Source organism: Podarcis raffonei, chromosome W (assembly GCF_027172205.1).
Source record: "Podarcis raffonei isolate rPodRaf1 chromosome W, rPodRaf1.pri, whole genome shotgun sequence".
Taxonomy (NCBI): Eukaryota; Metazoa; Chordata; class Lepidosauria; order Squamata; family Lacertidae; genus Podarcis; species Podarcis raffonei.
This window is the reverse complement of record NC_070620.1, coordinates 21,089,207-21,107,622: the sequence shown is the minus strand read 5'-3', so window position 1 is coordinate 21,107,622 and position 18,416 is coordinate 21,089,207. Positions and strand designations below refer to the sequence as shown.

Genomic DNA, 18,416 nt, shown 5'->3' with positions numbered 1-18,416 from the left:
GCTCAGTTTTTCATATATCCAAAGCTACCTTACAGGGAGCCAGACTAGTGGTCTATCTGGCCCAGCACTGACTACTCTGGCTGGCAGCATTTTAAAGACCGTCTCAAAGCAAATCCAAAGCAACTACTCTCTTTCGAACTTAAAAATGGAAAGCGTCATGCTGGTGGTCCACAAAAGAGGTTGAAAGATCTCAAGGCAAAATTTTAAAAATGTAGTATAAACACCGACAACTGGGAAACACTGGCCTGAGAGCGCTCCAGTTGGAGAACAGCCTTGACCAAAGGCATCCTGGGCTTTGAAGACACTCGAACTCAGGACGCGAGGGAGAAACGGGCGAAGAGGAAGGTGCGCTGGGCAAATCCACACCGGGATCAACTCCCACCCAGAAACCAATTTCCGCCACTGTGGAAGGACATGTGGATCCAGAATCGGACTCTGCAGTCACTTACGGAATCATTGCTAAAACAGTGTTGATGGAAGATCTTCCTCGGCTACGAGGGATTGCCGAAGAAGAGGAGAAGAAGAAGAAGAGGAAAAGGAAGAGGAGGAGATGACGACTCTGGCTGGCAGCATCTCTCCAGGGTGACAGAAAGGGCGGCAGACAACTACCTGACTTGCCAGGTCACAGAGCCACCCCACGACCATCTCTTCTGTCGGGTTTCCAGCCGCTGGCTCCGCTCCAGGGTCCAATGCAGCACTCCCTCATAGTGCTCCTGTTGAATCTATGGAGTTAGGCAGTGGTAACTGTGAGAGCGTTACTCTCTGGAAAATTTTTATTATTAATGCAAATAATATAATATATATACATACAATATTGTATATATATATATATATATACACACACACACACACACACACATATATACACATATATACACACACATTTATTAATAATACTACTACTAATAATAATAATAATAATATTTATTTTTTTTTAAATAAATGTTTATTAAGGTTTTACAAATCAAAAAATTCCTCATTTCAAATATAACATTACCATGAATAAAGCTCACGTAAAAAACAGAAACAACAGAAAAACAAAGATATATAGCAAAAAAAGGAAAAACAGAGAAAAAGAAAAAAGAAAAATCCACTTTCTTACATTTACAAAATTCCATACCCCTCTGTCTTGACCTCCTCACATCCCCCTTTTTTGTGTTCCTCTTTATTCCAATCAAATTCAGCAAATTCAAACCCTTATTTAAACCATGCTTAATTTTATATTCTTCTAATTATTATGTCCCAATTTTTCATTGTTTTAGCCCATTCCTCATCTTATATACTATGACATAATATTATTCTGTTCATAACCCCTTCTCCTTTTTAACATTCTTCTTTTCATTCACATTTAACCAAATCACACAAACCCTGTTACCTTCACTTCCCACATCATATTAACACTCAAACATTTTGCAGTGTTTTTGTAAATAGTCCTTAAACTTTTTCCAGTCCTGTTCCATCAGTTCTTCTCCCTGGTCACGGATTCTGCCAGTCATTTCAGCCATCTCCATGTAGTCAATCACTTGCATCTGCCATTCCTCCACGGTGGGTAGATCTTGTGTCTTCCAATACTTGGCAAGGAGTATTCTTGCTGCTGTTGTTGCATACATAAAAAATGTTCTATCTTTCTTTGGCACCCGTTGGCCAACTATGCCCAAAAGGAAGGCCTCTGGTTTCTTAGGAAAGGTAAATTTAAATACCTTCTTCAGTTCATTATATATCGTTTCCCAGTAAGCCTTAACCCTTGGGCACGTCCACCAAAGGTGAAAGAATGTTCCCTCAGCTTCTTTGCATTTCCAGCACTTGTTGTCAGGCAGGTGATAAATTTTTGCAAGCTTGACTGGGGTCATGTACCACCTGTAAATCATTTTCATAATATTCTCCTTTAAGGCAATACATGCCGTAAACTTCATACCGGTGGTCCACAACTGCTCCCAGTCAGCAAACATAATGTTATGACCTATGTCCTGCGCCCATTTAATCATCGCTGATTTGACCGTTTCATCCTGTGTGTTCCATTTTAACAGCAAGTTATACATCTTTGATAAAATCTTAGTTTTTGGTTCTAACAATTCTGTTTCCAATTTTGATTTCTCCACCTGGAAGCCAATTTTTTTATCCAAATTGTAGGCCTCTCTTATTTGATAATAATGAAGCCAATCTCGCACTTTGTCTTTTAATTTCTCAAAACTCTGCAGTTTCAATCTGTCACCTTCTTGCTCCAAAATTTCCCAATATTTTGGCCATTTGGCCTCCATATTGAGCTTTTTCTGAGACTTAGCTTCCATCGGTGACAACCACCTCGGGGTTTTACTTTCCAGCAAATCTTTATATCTTGTCCAGACATTAAACAGAGCTTTCCTAACAATATGGTTTTTAAATGCCTTATGTGCTTTGACCTTGTCGTACCACAAGTATGCATGCCACCCAAAAACATTATTAAAACCTTCTAAATCCAAAATATCTGTGTTCTCAAGAAGCAGCCAGTCTTTTAACCAGCAAAATGCTGCTGATTCATAATACAGTTTGAAGTCTGGCAGGGCAAATCCACCTCTTTCTTTTACATCAGTTAAAATTTTAAACTTTATTCTAGGTTTCTTGCCCTGCCAGACAAATCTAGAGATGTCTCTCTGCCACTTCTTGAAACAGTCCATCTTGTCCAAAATTTGCAAAGATTGAAACAGAAATAACATTTTTGGCAAAACATTCATCTTTACAGCTGCAATTCGACCCAACAAGGAAAGCTTCAAATTAGACCAAATTTCTAAATCTTTTTTTACTTCTGACCAGCATTTCTCATAATTATCTTTAAATAAGTTCAGATTTTTCGCAGTCATATTAATCCCTAGGTATTTCACTTTTTTAACCACAATTAAACCTGTTTCATTCTGAAACCTATCCTTTTCAATTGATGTTAAATTCTTCTCTAATACTTTAGTTTTTGACTTATTTAATCTAAATCCTGCCACATGACCAAATTCTTGAATCAGTTCCAAAGCTCTTTTCATACTAGATTCCGGCTCCTGTACAGTCAAAACCAAATCATCTGCAAAGGCTTTCAATTTATATTGTTTAGCTCCGACCTATAATAATAATATTTATACCCCACCCATCTGGCCGGCTTTCCCCAGCCACTCTGGGCGGCTCCCAATCAATTATTAAAAACACAAGACAGTGTTAAACATTAAAAACTTCTCTAAACTGGGCGAGAATCCCTCCCCGGAGGAGTTTTAACAGGGTGAATAAAAATCAAGGGTTTTTTTTGTTTTTTTTTAAATCGGATTATTTTTTATTTAAATCAGATTATTTTTATTTAAATTGGATTTTTAAAATAAAATGCTTTTGGAGGAAAAACCTTTCTAAAGATAGTTTTCTATTTAAGTTACATTATGGTCCAAAGGCTATTCATCAGGAAATAAGGATTTGTTGAAAGTTTTTCATGTGTGCTAAAACTCAGTCTAAGGTTTTTTTGGGGTTTTTTAATTGTTTAACCATATCGGTTAATCCAGCAATCCATCCATCCATCCACCTTTTCTTAGGGAGGCAGACGAAAGTTGTTGAGTTTTTTTGGGGGGGGGCAGGTCAAAGTTGTTGAAGTATTTTTAGGCGAGCAGGCAGAAATCCATCTATCCATCCACCTTTTTTTAGGGGGCAGGTCAAGGTTGTTGACTTTTTTAGGGGGGCAGACCAAAGTTGTTGAGGTTCTTTTAAGGGGGCAGGTCATAGGTTGTTGAGCTTTTAGGGGAGCAGGCCAAAATCCATCCATCCATCCATCCATCAGTCCATCCATGCACCTTTTTTTAGGGAGGCAGACCAAAATTGTTGAATTTGGGGGGGCGGGCAGGACAATGTTGTTGAGCTTTTTCGGGGAGAAGGCCAAAATACATCCGTCCATCCATCCATGCACTTTTTTTTAGGGAGGCAGACAAAAGTTGTTGTGTTTTTAAGGGGGGCAGGTCAAAGTTGTTGAAGTATTTTTAGGGGAGCAGGTCAAAGTTGTTGAAGTATTTTTAGGGGAGCAGTATTTTTAGAGCAAGGGACGTGCGGGTGGCGCTGTGGGTAAAAGCCTCAGCGCCTAGGGCTTGCCGATCGAAAGGTCGGCGGTTCGAATCCCCGCGGCGGGGTGCGCTCCCGCTGCTCGGTCCCAGCGCCTGCCAACCTAGCAGTTCGAAAGCACCCCCAGGTGCAAGTAGATAAATAGGGACCGCTTACTGGCGGGAAGGTAAACGGCGTTTCCGTGTGCTGCGCTGGCTCGCCAGATGCAGCTTTGTCACGCTGGCCACGTGACCCGGAAGTGTCTCCGGACAGCGCTGGCCCCCGGCCTCTTGAGTGAGATGGGCGCACAACCCTAGAGTCTGTCAAGACTGGCCCGTACGGGCAGGGGTACCTTTACCTTTACCTTTTATTTTTAGAGCAGGTCAGAGTTGTTGAGCTTTTTTAAAAGGGGGCAGTTCAAAGCTTTTTAAAACAGTATGTGGTTAATTAAAAAAAATACTCACATTCCCATTTACAAAAAGAACGGAGACCAGGCTTGCTAGATCAGACCAATGGCTGATCTAGTCATCTTGTTTTGAGCACTGGGCAGCCAGTTGCTTCTGGGAATCCCAGTTTAGTGCATGGAGGAAATAGTCACAATATATGGGACGTGGTATCCGCTCGTGCGCAGACACGATTTCCGGCACCACGCGGTGAGGGACGTGGGTGGCGCTGTGGGTTAAACCACAGAGCCTGGAACTTGCCGATCAGAAGGTTGGCGGTTCAAATCCCTGTGACGGGGTGAGCTCCTGTTGCTCGGTCCCTGCTCCTGCCCACCTAGCAGTTCGAAAGCACGTCAAAGTGCAAGTAGATAAATAGGCACCGCTCCGGCAGGAAGGTAAACGGTGTTTCCGTGTGCTGCTCTGGTTCGCCAGAAGCGACTTAGTCATGCTGGCCACATGACCCGGAAGCTGTACGCCGGCTCCCTCGGCCAATAAAGCGAGATGAGCACCGCAACCCCAGAGTCGGTCATGACTGGACCTAATGGTCAGGGGTCCCCTTTACCTATAGATAGATAGATAGATAGATAGATAGATAGATAGATAGATAGTACCTATTAGATTAAATGCCAGACAACCTTGCGTTTTCCCCCTCCCCAGGTCTGCTCACTTCAGCACTTTGGCAATCAAGCAGAACCCGCTGCTGGCCGAAGCCTACTCAAATCTGGGGAACGTGTACAAGGAACGGGGCCAACTGCAGGAGGCAATTGAGCACTATCGACACGCCCTGCGCCTCAAGCCGGACTTCATTGATGGATACATCAACCTCGCCGCTGCTTTAGTTGCCGCAGGCGACATGGAAGGAGCGGTGCAGGCCTATGTCTCTGCCCTGCAGTACAACCCTGTAAGTTGAATTCCGCCGGTAGAAGGCAGAGTTCTCTCCGAAACCTAAGTCGTGGCTTTGAACCGGCGCGATTCCGAAAGCAATTCCGTTTTCAGATTCGAAAGCTTTGCAGCTGGCTCTTCGTATTCCGAAATGTCCAAGTCTCCTCGGAAGTGGGACGCGGCTGGCACTGTGGTGCAAACGCCGGTCCTTTACCTTTATTATATATACTGAACTGAAAAAGATACTCAAATGCCCATTTACAAAAAAACCCTGGAGGCCTTCCTAATTAGAAATCATGTCAACAGAAATTAAGAAAAAGGTTAGAGAGCACTCTTCATGCATGCAATGACAGCAGCCAGAATTTGAGTGGTGACGAATTGAAAAAGTGAGAATATTCCCACAAAACCCAATGGGCGGGCCCAAATGTTAGAACAGGGGTTGGCAACGAAGACCGTTTTACTGGCCCACGAGCTGTCCCCGAACCGAGCTGCCCACTCGGTGAGTCCCCCAGCACAGCGGGGGACTCACCGCGTGGTGCCGGAAATCGTGTCTGCGCACGAGCGGATACCGAAAATCATGTCTGGGCATGTCCAGACGCCAGAAATCGCTTCTGCGAAGAAACAATTTCCAGCATCTGGGCATGCGCAATTTCCAGCATCGCGCTGAACCAGTCCGGCCCACGGACGATCTTTGTGGGAGTGATCCGGCCCATGGCTGGTAAACCTTGCCGACCCCTATGGTAGAATATATATAACTGGCAAAAAAGACAGAGAGACTTCGAAGATACTTGACTCAGAAGGTTAATAAAGAATGGATAGTAATTAAAGAATATTTGAATAATGATTGGGATAACAAAAATCATTATCATTATTCTGTTGGAAGCCGCCAAGAGCAGCTGGGGAAACCCAGCCAGATGGGAGGGGTAGAAATAATAAATTTTTATTTTTATTATAATTATTATTATTCTATTGGAAGCTATCAAGCGTGGCTGGGGAAAACCCAGCCAGATGGGCGAGGTAGAAATAAATTATTATTATTATTATTATTATTATTATTATTATTATTATTATTATTATCATCCTCCTATTTTTTTCCTTTTCCTTTCTTCCCTTTCTTAGCAAACTTTGTACAGTGGTACCTCGGGTTACATATGCTTCAGGTTACAGACTCCACTAACCCAGAAATATTACCTTGGGTTAAGAACTTTGCTTCAGGGTGAGAACAGAAATCGTGCTCCTGTGGCGCGGCAGCAGCAGGAGGCCCCATTAGCTAAAGTGGTGCTTCAGGTTAAGAACAGTTTCAGGTTAAGAACAGACCTCCAGAACGAATTAAGTACTTAACCCAAGGTACCACTGTATATGGAGTTTGTACATGGAGTTTGTATACAGGTTACATTGTGTACTCTTATGTACATAATGGCTGAATGTTTAATAAAGATTTAAAAAAATTAAAACAACTTTAAAAGAGGATTAAGATAGATACAACTACAGTGGTGCCTCGCAAGACGAAAATAATCCGTTCCGCGAGTCTCTTCGTCTAGCGGTTTTTTCGTCTTGCGAAGCAACCCTATTAGCGGCTTAGCGGATTAGCGCTATTAGCGGCTTAGCGGCTATTAGCGGCTTAGCGGCTATTAAAGGCTTAGCGGCTTAGCGGCTAAAAGGCTATTAGCGGCTTAGCGGCTTAGAAAAAGGGGGGGGAGCGAAAAAAATCGCAAGACTCGCAAGACGTTTCCGTCTTGCGAAGCAAGCACATAGGGAAAATCGTCTTGCAAAGCACATCGAAAAACGGAAAACCCTTTTGTCTAGCGGGTTTTTCGTCTTGCGAGGCATTCGTCTTGCGGGGCACCACTGTAGTGCCAACTTGGCCCTCCAGCTGTTTGGGGACTACAACTCCCATCATCCCTAGCTAACAGGACCAGCGGTCAGGGATGATGGTAATTGTAGTCCCCAAACAGCTGGAGGGAAAAGTTGGGCCATGCCTGCTCTTAACTATTTAAATCAGTGGTGGCCGAACTCGAACCTCCAGCTGTTTTGGGACTACAACTCCCATCGTCCCTAGCTAACAGGACCAGTGGTCAGGGATGATGGGAATTGTAGTTCCCAAACAGCTGGAGGGTCGAGTTGGGTCATGCCTGCTCTAATGCAACAGCATTCAGCTCTACAATACCTTCTCCTCCTCCAGCTTTTGTTTCTGCTTTTCCTCTACTGCTACTCTCCTTTGTTGCTCCTTCAGCTTCTGTTCCTTCAGTCTTCTCTGTCTCTCCTCCATTTGCTTCTCATACTGGAGTTTGGCCTTTTTCTCCTTTTCCAATATCTGTGTTTCTTTGGCCACTGCAAATTTCAACCAGGGTGGATAAAAATCAATGATTTTTTAAAAAACAAAATTTAAAAAATCATATTTTTTATTTAAATCGGTTTTTTTTTAATTTAAATCGGATTTTTAAAATAAAATGCTTTTGGAGGAAAAATCATTCTAAATCTTTTCTATGTAAGAGACATTCTAGTCCAAAGGCTATTCATCAGGAAATAAGGATTTGTTTAAAGTTTTTCATGTGTCTAAAACTCAGTTGTTTTTTTAAAAAACTGTTTAACCACATCAGTTAACAAACAGGGAGGCATATGTTATAATGCTACTGTTTTGGTTAAATAAATTGTTTTAATTGTTATGAAGGAAATGATTATTTTTCTCCTTCCAATCAAGTGCAGCAGAAAAGCTGTTCAAATAGAAGCAGTTAACTTATTAAACCTCACCATCATTTCATCAATGTATTTCTAATAGTAGAACCAAATCAGTTATTTTTTATATAACTGTCAAAACCACTCTGAAAACTTATTCTTCCAAAAAGAAAACCTTCCTCTGCTTGTCCAGATTAAGAGGATGCCAGCAAGATTTTAAAAAAAAGAAGATTTAAATCAAGTCTTACAGACTAGCGATTTAAATCAGGTCTGACTGACAAGTGGTTTACTGGTAAATCGTGATTTAAATCGATTTGAATGGTAATCAAATGTCTGTATTTTTAAATATATCCCTACCGTGCTGCTTCTCGCGCTCCTCTCTCCGTTCCCTGGCCAGCCTTTGCCTCTCTTCTGTTCTCAAAGTGGACCCATCAATCACTGGAAAGGATGGCAAAGTTGAACTGGTTACAGGGCTGAGGTTTCTGGAGAAACAAGTGACCAATGGGCGTAATTTTCTTTTCCCAGGAGTGCAACTCCAGCCTGATGTGCAGGGATACTGGTTAACATGGGAATACATGCGCCAGGGCATGGTGGATAAAAATCAATGATTTTTTTAAATTTAAATTGGATTTTTAAAATAAAGTGCTTTTGGAAGAAAAATCTTTCTTTCTTTTTTCGTGTAGAAGACAACCCCCAATTTTAAACTTTTTTAAAAAATGGGGGGGAGGATATAGTCTTATACATTATATGTATGTCGTTTTTAAATAAACTCAATTTGTTGAAAAAGACTTGGTCTACATGGTCTCTTATTCTTCCTGATAGCTTGGCTAATTCAGCGCACTCCATTAACTTTTGTTGCCACTTCCATTTTGATGGTCCTTTTTCTCCCTTCCAGTCTGATGCTATTAAGATTCTCGAGGCCACTGTTGCATATAGAAATAATTCCCTTGCATTTTGGGGGATATCGGGTTCACAAAACAAAAACGGCATCCTCATCGGCCCAAGCAGACCAATTCTTACCAAGCTTTGGAAAAATGTCACAATGAGAAACTTTCGAGAAGAGAATAATAATAGAATAATAAATTATTGTTTATACCCCACCCATCTGGCTGGGTTTCCGCAGCCACTCTGGGTGGATCGCAAACGAATATGAAAAAAACAGGACAGCATTCAACATCAAAAACGTCCCAAAACAGGGCTGCCTTCAGATGTCTTCTTAAAGTCCAATAGTTGTTTATTTCTTTGACATCTGATGGGAGAGGGAGCCACCACTGAGAAGGCCCTCTGCCTGCTTCCCTGTAACCTCGCTTCTCGCAGGGAGGGAACTGCCAGAAGGACCTCGGGAGAGGGACCCACGCATCCGGGCTGAACGATAGGGGTGGAGAAAACTTGTACAGTGGTACCTCGGGTTAAGTACTTAATTTGTTCCGGAGGTCTGTACTTAACCTGAAACTGTTCTTAACCCGAAGCACCACTTTAGCTAATTGGGCCTCCTGCTGCTGCTGCGCCGCCGGAGCACGATTTCTGTTCTCATCCTGAAGCAAAGTTCTTAACCTGAAGCACTTTTTCTGGGTTAGCAGAGTCTGTAACCTGAAGCGTATGTAACCTGAAGTGTATGTAACCCAAGGTACCACTGTAGAGCCTTATTTATGTACGCCACCACAGCAGCAAGAATCCCGATAGCCCCAAACTGAAAAAGTAACAATAACCCCACCAAATCAGGCTTGCTAGCAAAAACGACGGAATACAGGTGAAACTTGGGAAAATTACAGGTAGAATATTGTGGAAAAGTTCATTTATTTCAGTAATTCAACTTAAAAGGTGAAACTAATATATGAGATAGACTCATGACATGCAAAGCGAGATATGTCAAGCCTTTATTTGTTATAATTGTGATGATTACGGCGTACAGCTGATGAAAACCCCAAATTAACAATCTCAGAAAATTAGAATATTGTGAACAGGTGCAGTAGCTATTCAATCCATAACACCTGCAGTGGGTTCAGTAGGAAGCACAATCATGGGGAAGGCTGCTGACCTGACAGTTGTGCAGAAAGCCATCATTGAGACCCTCTGTAAGGAGGGAAAGCCTCAAACGGTAATTGCAGAAGAAGTTGGATGTTCCCAAAGTGCTGTATCGAAGCACATTAATGGAAAGTTATGCAGAAGGGGAAAGTGTGGAAGAAAAAGTGCACAAGCAGCAGGGATGACCACAGCCTGGAGAGGATTGTCAGAAAAAGACCATTCAAACGTGCTGGGGACTTTCACAAGGAGTGGACTGAGGCTGGAGTTAGTGCATCAAGACCTAACACACACAGACAGATCCTGGAGATGGGCTTCAAATGTTGTATTCCTCTTGTCAAGCCGCTCCTGAACAAGAAACAACGTCAGAAGCATCTCATTTGGAAACCAAGGACCCAGAGTCTGGAGGAAGAATGGGGAGGCACACAATGTGGAGAGAGGCTCAGAACTCACAGGGTTAAGAAGTTCTGAGTGACGTCTCACATTCTGAGGCGTGGTTTTAGAATACTGAGGGGAGTGTTTTCTGTGCCTCAGTCAGTGTGTGTTCTGCTCCGTTGCGAGAGAGCAGCCATGAGTGCATTGTCACCAGGCAGGAGATTTATAGCTGTTGTGTTTTGCTAAGGGAATAAAGACTTAAAAGTAAGATAAGGAGACAGCCTACTGCGTTCAGCCTGAGTTATTACGCACACACGACGATCCTGCTTCTGTTCCGCTGTGTTTACGTTCTGCTGAGTCGGAGGTCCCTGGGGGAAAAGCAGAGCCGCGCAGAAGAAGCGTGCCGGACCCCCCGGAATGGCTCACACAATGCCAGATGCTTGAAGTCCAGTGTGAAGTTTCCACAGTCTGTGTTGATTTGGGGAGCCATGTCATCAGCTGGTGTTGTTCCACTGTGCTTCATTAAGTCCAGGGCCAACACAGCCGTCTACCAGGAGATTTTGGAGCACTTCATTCTTCCTTCTGCAGATGAGCTTCATGGGGATGCTGACTTCATTTTCCAGCAGGACTTTGGCACCTGCCCACACTGCCAAAAGTACCAAAACCTGGTTCAATGCCCATGGGATTACTGTGCTTGATTGGCCAGCAAACTCGCCTGACTTGAACCCCATAGAGAATCTATGGGGCATTGCCAAGAGAAAGATGAGAGACATGAGACCGAGCAATGCAGAAGAGCTAAAGGCTGCTATTGAAGCATCCTGGTCTTCCATAACACCTCAGCAGTGCCACAGGCTGATAGCATCCATGCCACGCCGCATTGAGGCAGTAATTGATGCAAAAGGGGCCCAAACCAAGTACTGAGTACATATGCATGCTTCTACTTCTTAGAGGTCCAATATTGCTCTAATTGCAATTCTTGTTTTGCTGATTTCATGTAATATTCTAATTTTCTGAGATTGTTAATTTGGGGTTTTCATATTTTTTTTTAAATTATGTTTATTAAAATTTTCAAAAAAGAGTATAAAAGAAAAATAGAATAGAAAAAAGAAAGAAAAAAGAAAAAAAGAAGAAAAAACAACAGTTGAAAAAGTTTACCTTAATTACATTCCATACCCAATTTCCTTGACTTCCCCACACCTGCCCTTCTTGTATTCCAATTCCAATTTTTAGCTCAGCAATTTTTCTCCCCCCCCCACTTTACCTTATTTCCTCTAATTCAATTTACTTAATCAATTTTAACTTCTAAACCTCAAACTTTATATTTCAAAACTTATTCTTAACATACTTTTCCTAAATTCCCCCATCAATTTAATTAACCTATTTTAACTTAAAAATCTCAGTCTTTATAGACCAACACTTATTCTTGACAATCTTTTGCTAAGGTCGGCCCTAAATCTCTCCCCAAATTCCCCATTTTTATGTTAGTGGCAAAAACCCACTTATTTAAAACAGAATTATATTTTTACACCCTTTGGATTCCCGAAGCCCTACCACCCCCTTTCCCGGTTTCGATCCCCAACCAAAGTCCATCAGTCCATCCAAAATCAGCCTGGCGATCTCACATCCGAGGCACTTAACCCTCTCTCAATTTCTCTCTGCCGGTTTTCTTGATAGTCCTTTATTTTAAATTCCGAATCTCGAAGAGGCTCTGTTCCAATAAGGTCCATATTTCTTCCAGCCAGACCTCCATATTTAACAATGGAGCCAAAATCTTGTTTCTTACTTCTCATAAGTCCAAATGTCCCAAAGGCTCCAAATTCTACATTGGCCATATTTATATTCCATATGTCTTCAGATCCCCATAAGAGGAGATCTCTCCAATTTCCATTCTTCACTTCCAACCAAACTTTCATCGTCATGTTCTTATTTTCCATTATTTCCAACTTAACAGGCCTCTGGCTCTCTTTAGTCATCTGCAACATCCCAGCGCCTCCTTCTTTCTCATGTTCCTCTTTAAACGACACCTCAAATGTCTCAGACTCTTTCTCCTGTTTGGCTGTAAGGATTTTTGGATCTGCAACAACACTTCCCTGTTCATCTGCAGGAGCTTGAATCATATCCTTTCCAGGTTCAGCAATTTTATTTACTGTTCCCTTCATTGTTATTACATTCATAGTCAAAACATTTGTCTGCTCCTGTAGATTTCCCAAGAGACGAAAGGTCTTTTCCAGTTCAGCCAGTATTTTTCCACTTACAGCCATTTTTGTAATGTCCTGAACCACCTCTAGAGGGATTCTAGTTACTTAATGACAAATTAACCTTTTCTTCTTTATTTTTAACAATTTGTTACCAAATTGTATCAAATGTAACCAGCAAAGACAGCAGAGACACAGTTCTCCTTTTTTTCCCAACTTTGACAGCTAGTTTGACAGCTGTCAAAATCTATAAACCTCTTCCGCAGGCTCTCTCCCCGATCGCTCCCGGGTTTTGGGGGAGGGGTGAATTCTGTTCTCAATGTTAGCTCTTATCCTCCAGCACAGTCACTTAAATTGGCCCAATATAAAGTTAATTGCTCTTTTCCACAAAAAGAAAGGCATTCACACAACCTTAGTAATAAAATCCTTGCTTTACGATGTTTACAAGGCGGGTAGGCTGACTTCCTTTTAAGCACCTTGCCCGATCTTGCCGAATTCCCAGAAATAAATTTCCCTTTTAAGTCCAATTACCGTGTTACTCACGGGTCGTTACTTTTGATCCAAATGTTCAAAGGAAGAAGTTAGCGCTCTCCATCCATGGCATGCGGCTTCACTCAGCAGGGGAAGCAGTCGAACTCTCAGCACCACGCCACTCCCGTCCCCCGTTCCGAAGACTTTAAAAAGGCTTCTTTGCGGGTCGGGGGGGCGCGAATGGTGCCCACCGAGTCACCAGGTCCACAGGCTTCAGCGCCTGTGGTTTCTAAGGGTCCCCGCATCGTCGCCGCGGCAGGACCCGACCCCTGTTGAGCAGATTCCCTCCGGAGCTCGGAGGGAATCCGCCATTAGACGATAGCGCCAACCCGGAAGTCCAATTTGGGGTTTTCATCAGGTGTACGCCATGATCATCACAATTATAACAAATAAAGGCTTGACATATCTCGCTTTGCATGTCATGAGTCTATCTCATATATTAGTTTCACCTTTCAAGTTGAATTACTGAAATAAATGAACTTTTCCATGATATTCTAATTTTTTGAGTTTCACCTGTATTTCCATCTTGCAAAACTAACAGGGAGAAGAGGAGGAAAGGCTATTGAAAAAGTCAATAAAGAATGGACAAATTTCAAAGAAAATCTTAAAAATGATCCGGGCAACGCAAGTCCCCTGGCAGATACAGATTAAATCTTGAAAATAGAGGGAAGACATATTCAAATCTGATTAGAGAAACACAAGAAAAAGTAGAATAACTAACATGAGCAGGCATGGCCAAACTTGGGCCTTCAGCTGTTTTGGGACTACAACTCCAATCATTCCTGTCCACTGGTCCTGTTACCTAGGGATGATGGGAGTTGTAGTCCCAAAACAGCTGAAGGGCCAAGTTGGGCATGCCTGATGTAAATTGATGTATAATAAAGATTATTTTAAGAGAAAAGTATATGCTCTGGTGTGTGGTCATTTCCTGCTTTGCAAAACAAAAGCAGCATCTTCATTGGCCCAAGTAGACCAGTTCTTACCGAGCTTTCGAAAGATGTCAAAATGGGACTCTTTTGAGAAGGAGAATATGCACTTCAAAAAGTAGCAGCACAGATTCGTGAACTGAAAAGCGGAAGGACTGTGAAGAGCCACAACCGAGGAAGTCACAGGAATGGATTTTTATTATTATTATTATTAAAGCAAGGATTTTACCTGGCCTGGTTGAAGATTTCATACCAACTGGAGACTGGACTGGAACAGGACTAGCACGACTTTGGCTTCTTCTTTCCTCTGCCAACACCTGGGCTGCTGCAACTGTAAAACAGACCACAATCACAGTTATTACAACGAAAATCCACAATGTATTTCTGGCAGCAGGCTTCATGCAAGACTTGCTGGTACATCTGATCATTTTTTTTATCTCTTCATGTATCACGCCAAAAAAACCAGAATTATTTTTATGAGGAAGTTTCACAACAGACGTTCCAAAAGACAATAAAAAGAGTCTTTCTATATGCGACCGCCAGGATCGTGATTGCAAAACCCTGGAAAAGCAACATATTGCTGACAAAAGAAGAATGGCTCTTAAAATTCAGTGAGTATCTAGAACTAGCTCAACTTACAGAATCAATAAGAAGTCACTCAAATGTGAGAATAAGGAGAGAATGGGATGCTTTTATAAACTACATGGAAAAAGGTGGTTCCAAGGACTTTGCTTGGCTTAGCATAGACTAAAATCCCACAGGCTACCTATAGATTTGCTAACAGAGAACAGACAAACAGAAATATGATTTATTAGGAACCGTTTGCGGGGGGGGGGTCAAGATACGAATCAGGGAGTCGAGCCTGAAGTCGTAAGAGGAGATGTTATAATTATAAAAATAGAAAAAAAGTTATAGGAAATAACTAATAGGAGAAAGGAGGGCTTGTATTCCTTACAAAGAAGTTTATTGGATACTGTTTCGTTTCTAGTTTCTTTTTCTTTCATTTTTCTTTTTTTCTATCTTTTCTTCTTTTGTTGGATATATAATATGTATATGTATATGTAATGTTATATGGCTAAATAAAGATAAAACAATGGGGGGGGGGGACTTGCTGGTACGACAGTATTCAAACCTGCTCTTTGGGCAGAGATTTCTCCAAAAATAAAAAGTTCATAGTTCTAAAACTCCTCACCCACAATAATACAGAAAGGAGACTTAACATGGAAACGGGTATCAGAACGTGCAATAAACCCAGATGTCAACTTTGCTGTCATATACAGCCAGACAACACCATCGCTGGACCCAACAACGCCAAACATCCCATCTCAGGCCTATTTAATGGCTCATCTTCAAACGTTGTGTATGCCATCAAATGCCAGCACCCCCCTTCAGCTCTCTATATTGGACCAACAGGCCAAACCCTGCGTCAGAGGATAAATGGGCCTAAATCTGACATCGGGAATCACAAGGCAGATAAGCCAGTTGGGCCTTCAGCTGTTTTGGGACTACAACTGCCATCATTCATAGCTCACAGGACCAGTGGTCAGGGATGATGGGAACTGTAGTCCCCAAACAGATGGAGAGCTGAGATTGCCTATGCCTGTGATGGACTATGCCAGGCTTCCTCAAACTCGGCCCTCCAGCTGTTTGGGGACTACAACTTGTTGGAAAATTCCATTCCACCTTTAGTTGCAGACATGGAACTGTTGCATGTCCTATACAGGTTTATCAAGACAACCAGTCCTGTTTGGCTTTGCTAGCTTCAGAGAGTTGTAAGCAAAGAACCAAGTACTTGCAGATAAAATTACATTGTGCATGGGAGTGTGTTTGGAAAGGACTCATTCAGGTGTCCTACATGCCAGGAAACGGAATTCCTGCAGATCTGTTGTCTAAAGTTCTTAACAGAGAACAACTTCAGGTATATGTACAGCGGTTGCGGTTGGGTTGAAATACTGCGCCATAGGTTACATGGAAAGGGGGAGGATGTTGGAAAATTCCATTCCACCTTTAGTTGCAGACATGGAACTGTTGCATGTCACATGTCTGTTTACATACCAGCACAGCTTACTAGGAACTTCCGTTGTGTATAGCTTTTGCTTCTCTTTGTCTCTCGGAGAAGACAAAGAGAGAGACGACATGTTTCTGTTACGAAAAAGGAGCAATGCAGCAGCGTGCTCCAGGTGGCTGGATAGCCAAACAGGATGTTGATGTTATGGGACTGTACCGTGGGAACAAAGGACAGTCTATTCAGTGTACTGAGCACCGGATGTTAGCTCAGAGTGTCACATGATCTGTACTGGAAGTACAGGGGAGGAGTATCCTCGCTCTGCTGTTGGTGATGAGAGAGTGCAGACACGTTTTCTCTGTACTGCTGGAAAGACAGGAATAAAGGCATGTAAATACATTTCTGTCTGTCTCTCTCCCCTCCCTGGGGATGGTAGGGGAGGAGTGGTGTGTTCTTCTCACGTTGAGAAGGATCGCCGATTGAGATCTCGCCTGATCTTGCCGGGAGTCGCAGACAGGGAGGTCAACAAGGATTCAAGCCGGGCACCTGGAGGGTGGCCAATTCCTCTGACTTTTGGCTTGAAACCGACAGTTTCTTTGTCCTGATTGATGATTAATAAATCCATAGTTGTAGTATGCTTCCACAAGCCTCACGTCTATTCTGTGTGCGCAGTTCGCTCTGCTGATATATTGTGCCCTGGCTTTGAAGCCTGGGTCGCTGATTTACGTTGGAGCAGAGGCCAATGGGTCTTCGCAGTGGGAAGGCTGGAAGGAGACGACTCAGCTGGGGCTAGCCAGCTGGCCTTGAGACCCTCCGCATGCCGACACAACACACATCCTCCCTGACCGCCGCTCATGTGAGCTAGGGATGATGGGACTTGCAGTCACAAAACAGCTGGAGGGCCAAATTATCAGACATGGCCCAACTTGGCCCTCCAGCTGTTTGGGGACTACAATTCCCATAATTCCTGACTCCTGGTCCTGTGAGCTAGCGATGATGGGAATTGTAGTCCCAAAACAGCTAGAGGGCCGAGTTTGGCCATCACTGCAGTAGGAGAACACTTCCATCTCCCAGGCCATTTAATGCAGGATCTCCAAGTAGCTGTCTTATGACAAAAGGATTTCAAAAATAGACCTGAAAGAGAAGTGGCTGAATTGCAACTTATCACTCAACTGAAAACGATGGAGAGAATTGGTCTGAATAGAGATATTGGATACTTAACTCATTACAGATGTTATTTTGAGTCATCTGCATACTCTCCCTTGCTTTTTCCTGTCAGACTAATTGCAGTCGTTAACAGTCATGAAGATTTATGATTCCACCATCCAGCCGTTTCTTCTGCGCACACTCTGAGGAAAACGACCTAGGTAGGAAAAATTGCAGAGACGCAGGGAAGGTTACCGTTGACATAATTGAAGTCCGGCCCTGGGTCACTAGCCTAGAAACAGTTCGCAAGGAGTGGGGCGAGGTCCAAAGCAGGAAGCCGAGCGGGTACAGGAACACTGGAGGGTTAGGTCTGGGTCCGGACAGGAGCAGGTACTCAACGACGACGTTGCTCCCGCAACCTGAGACCGGGCTGACTGGCCTTTATCTTCTCTGAGGCCAGGGGCGGTCCCAGCCCCCAGGAGACCCGCCTCTCCTGGCCTTAAGGCGAGCACTCCTCTTGGGAGAAACCAGTTCCCTTCGCCTCTCTGTCGAGCCTCTGCAGTTCAGGAGAGGCTAAAGGGTTACTGGGCCCAGGGGGAGACTCACCTGTAGGCACTGAGTCCTCAACCACCTCTGAAGCCAGAATGGATTCACCTGGTGCCTGCTCCTGAGGATCCGGCACAGGTGCAGGCGCCTCAGAATCAAGGCCCTGCCCCAGTTCAGCCAGCCCTGGAGGTGGGGGCTCCTGTGCAGGCTGGGATTCCTCCGGTTCACCCTCTGAATCGGATTCCCAGGCCATCACACCATCCCCCCTCCCAGGCCCACCCCTCAATCGAGGGTCTGGACCCGGCTTGCTGGGGTACGCCGCATGGAAATCTCGGAGGCAGGCAGGCGTGTGGACGTTGGCTGCTGGTTCCCAGGAACGGTCCTCCGGTCCATACCCCTTCCAGTCTATGAGATACTGTAGCTTTCCCCTGCAGTATCAGGAGTCCAGAATGTGTTCCACCTCGTACTCCGGCTCCCCCTGAACCAAAACTGGCTGTGGTCGGGGACGGTTCGGGTGGAACTCGTCGGGTGGGGCCACCGGACTCAGAAGGGACCTGTGGAAGACCGGGTGAACCTTCAGGGTTGCGGGCAACCGGAGACGGAATGCCACAGGTGAGACTTGATCCACGATGAG

The 18,416-nt window shown here is 43.6% G+C and overlaps 1 protein-coding gene across 1 annotated transcript in view; it reads right to left on the bottom strand.

Moving 5' to 3' along the window:
* LOC128405989 (ensconsin-like) overlaps positions 1 to 18,175 on the bottom strand; it is a 168,548-nt gene extending 150,373 nt beyond the window's left edge. The window contains exons 1-5 of the mRNA XM_053373042.1: positions 18,100 to 18,175; positions 14,315 to 14,416; positions 8,394 to 8,474; positions 7,528 to 7,691; positions 615 to 713 (exon numbers count right to left, since the gene is read on the bottom strand). Of these exons, the coding sequence (XP_053229017.1) occupies positions 615 to 713; positions 7,528 to 7,691; positions 8,394 to 8,474; positions 14,315 to 14,416; positions 18,100 to 18,175 (522 nt within the window). The remainder of the gene's footprint in view (positions 1 to 614; positions 714 to 7,527; positions 7,692 to 8,393; positions 8,475 to 14,314; positions 14,417 to 18,099) is intronic.
* Positions 18,176 to 18,416: the final 241 nt, after the last annotated feature.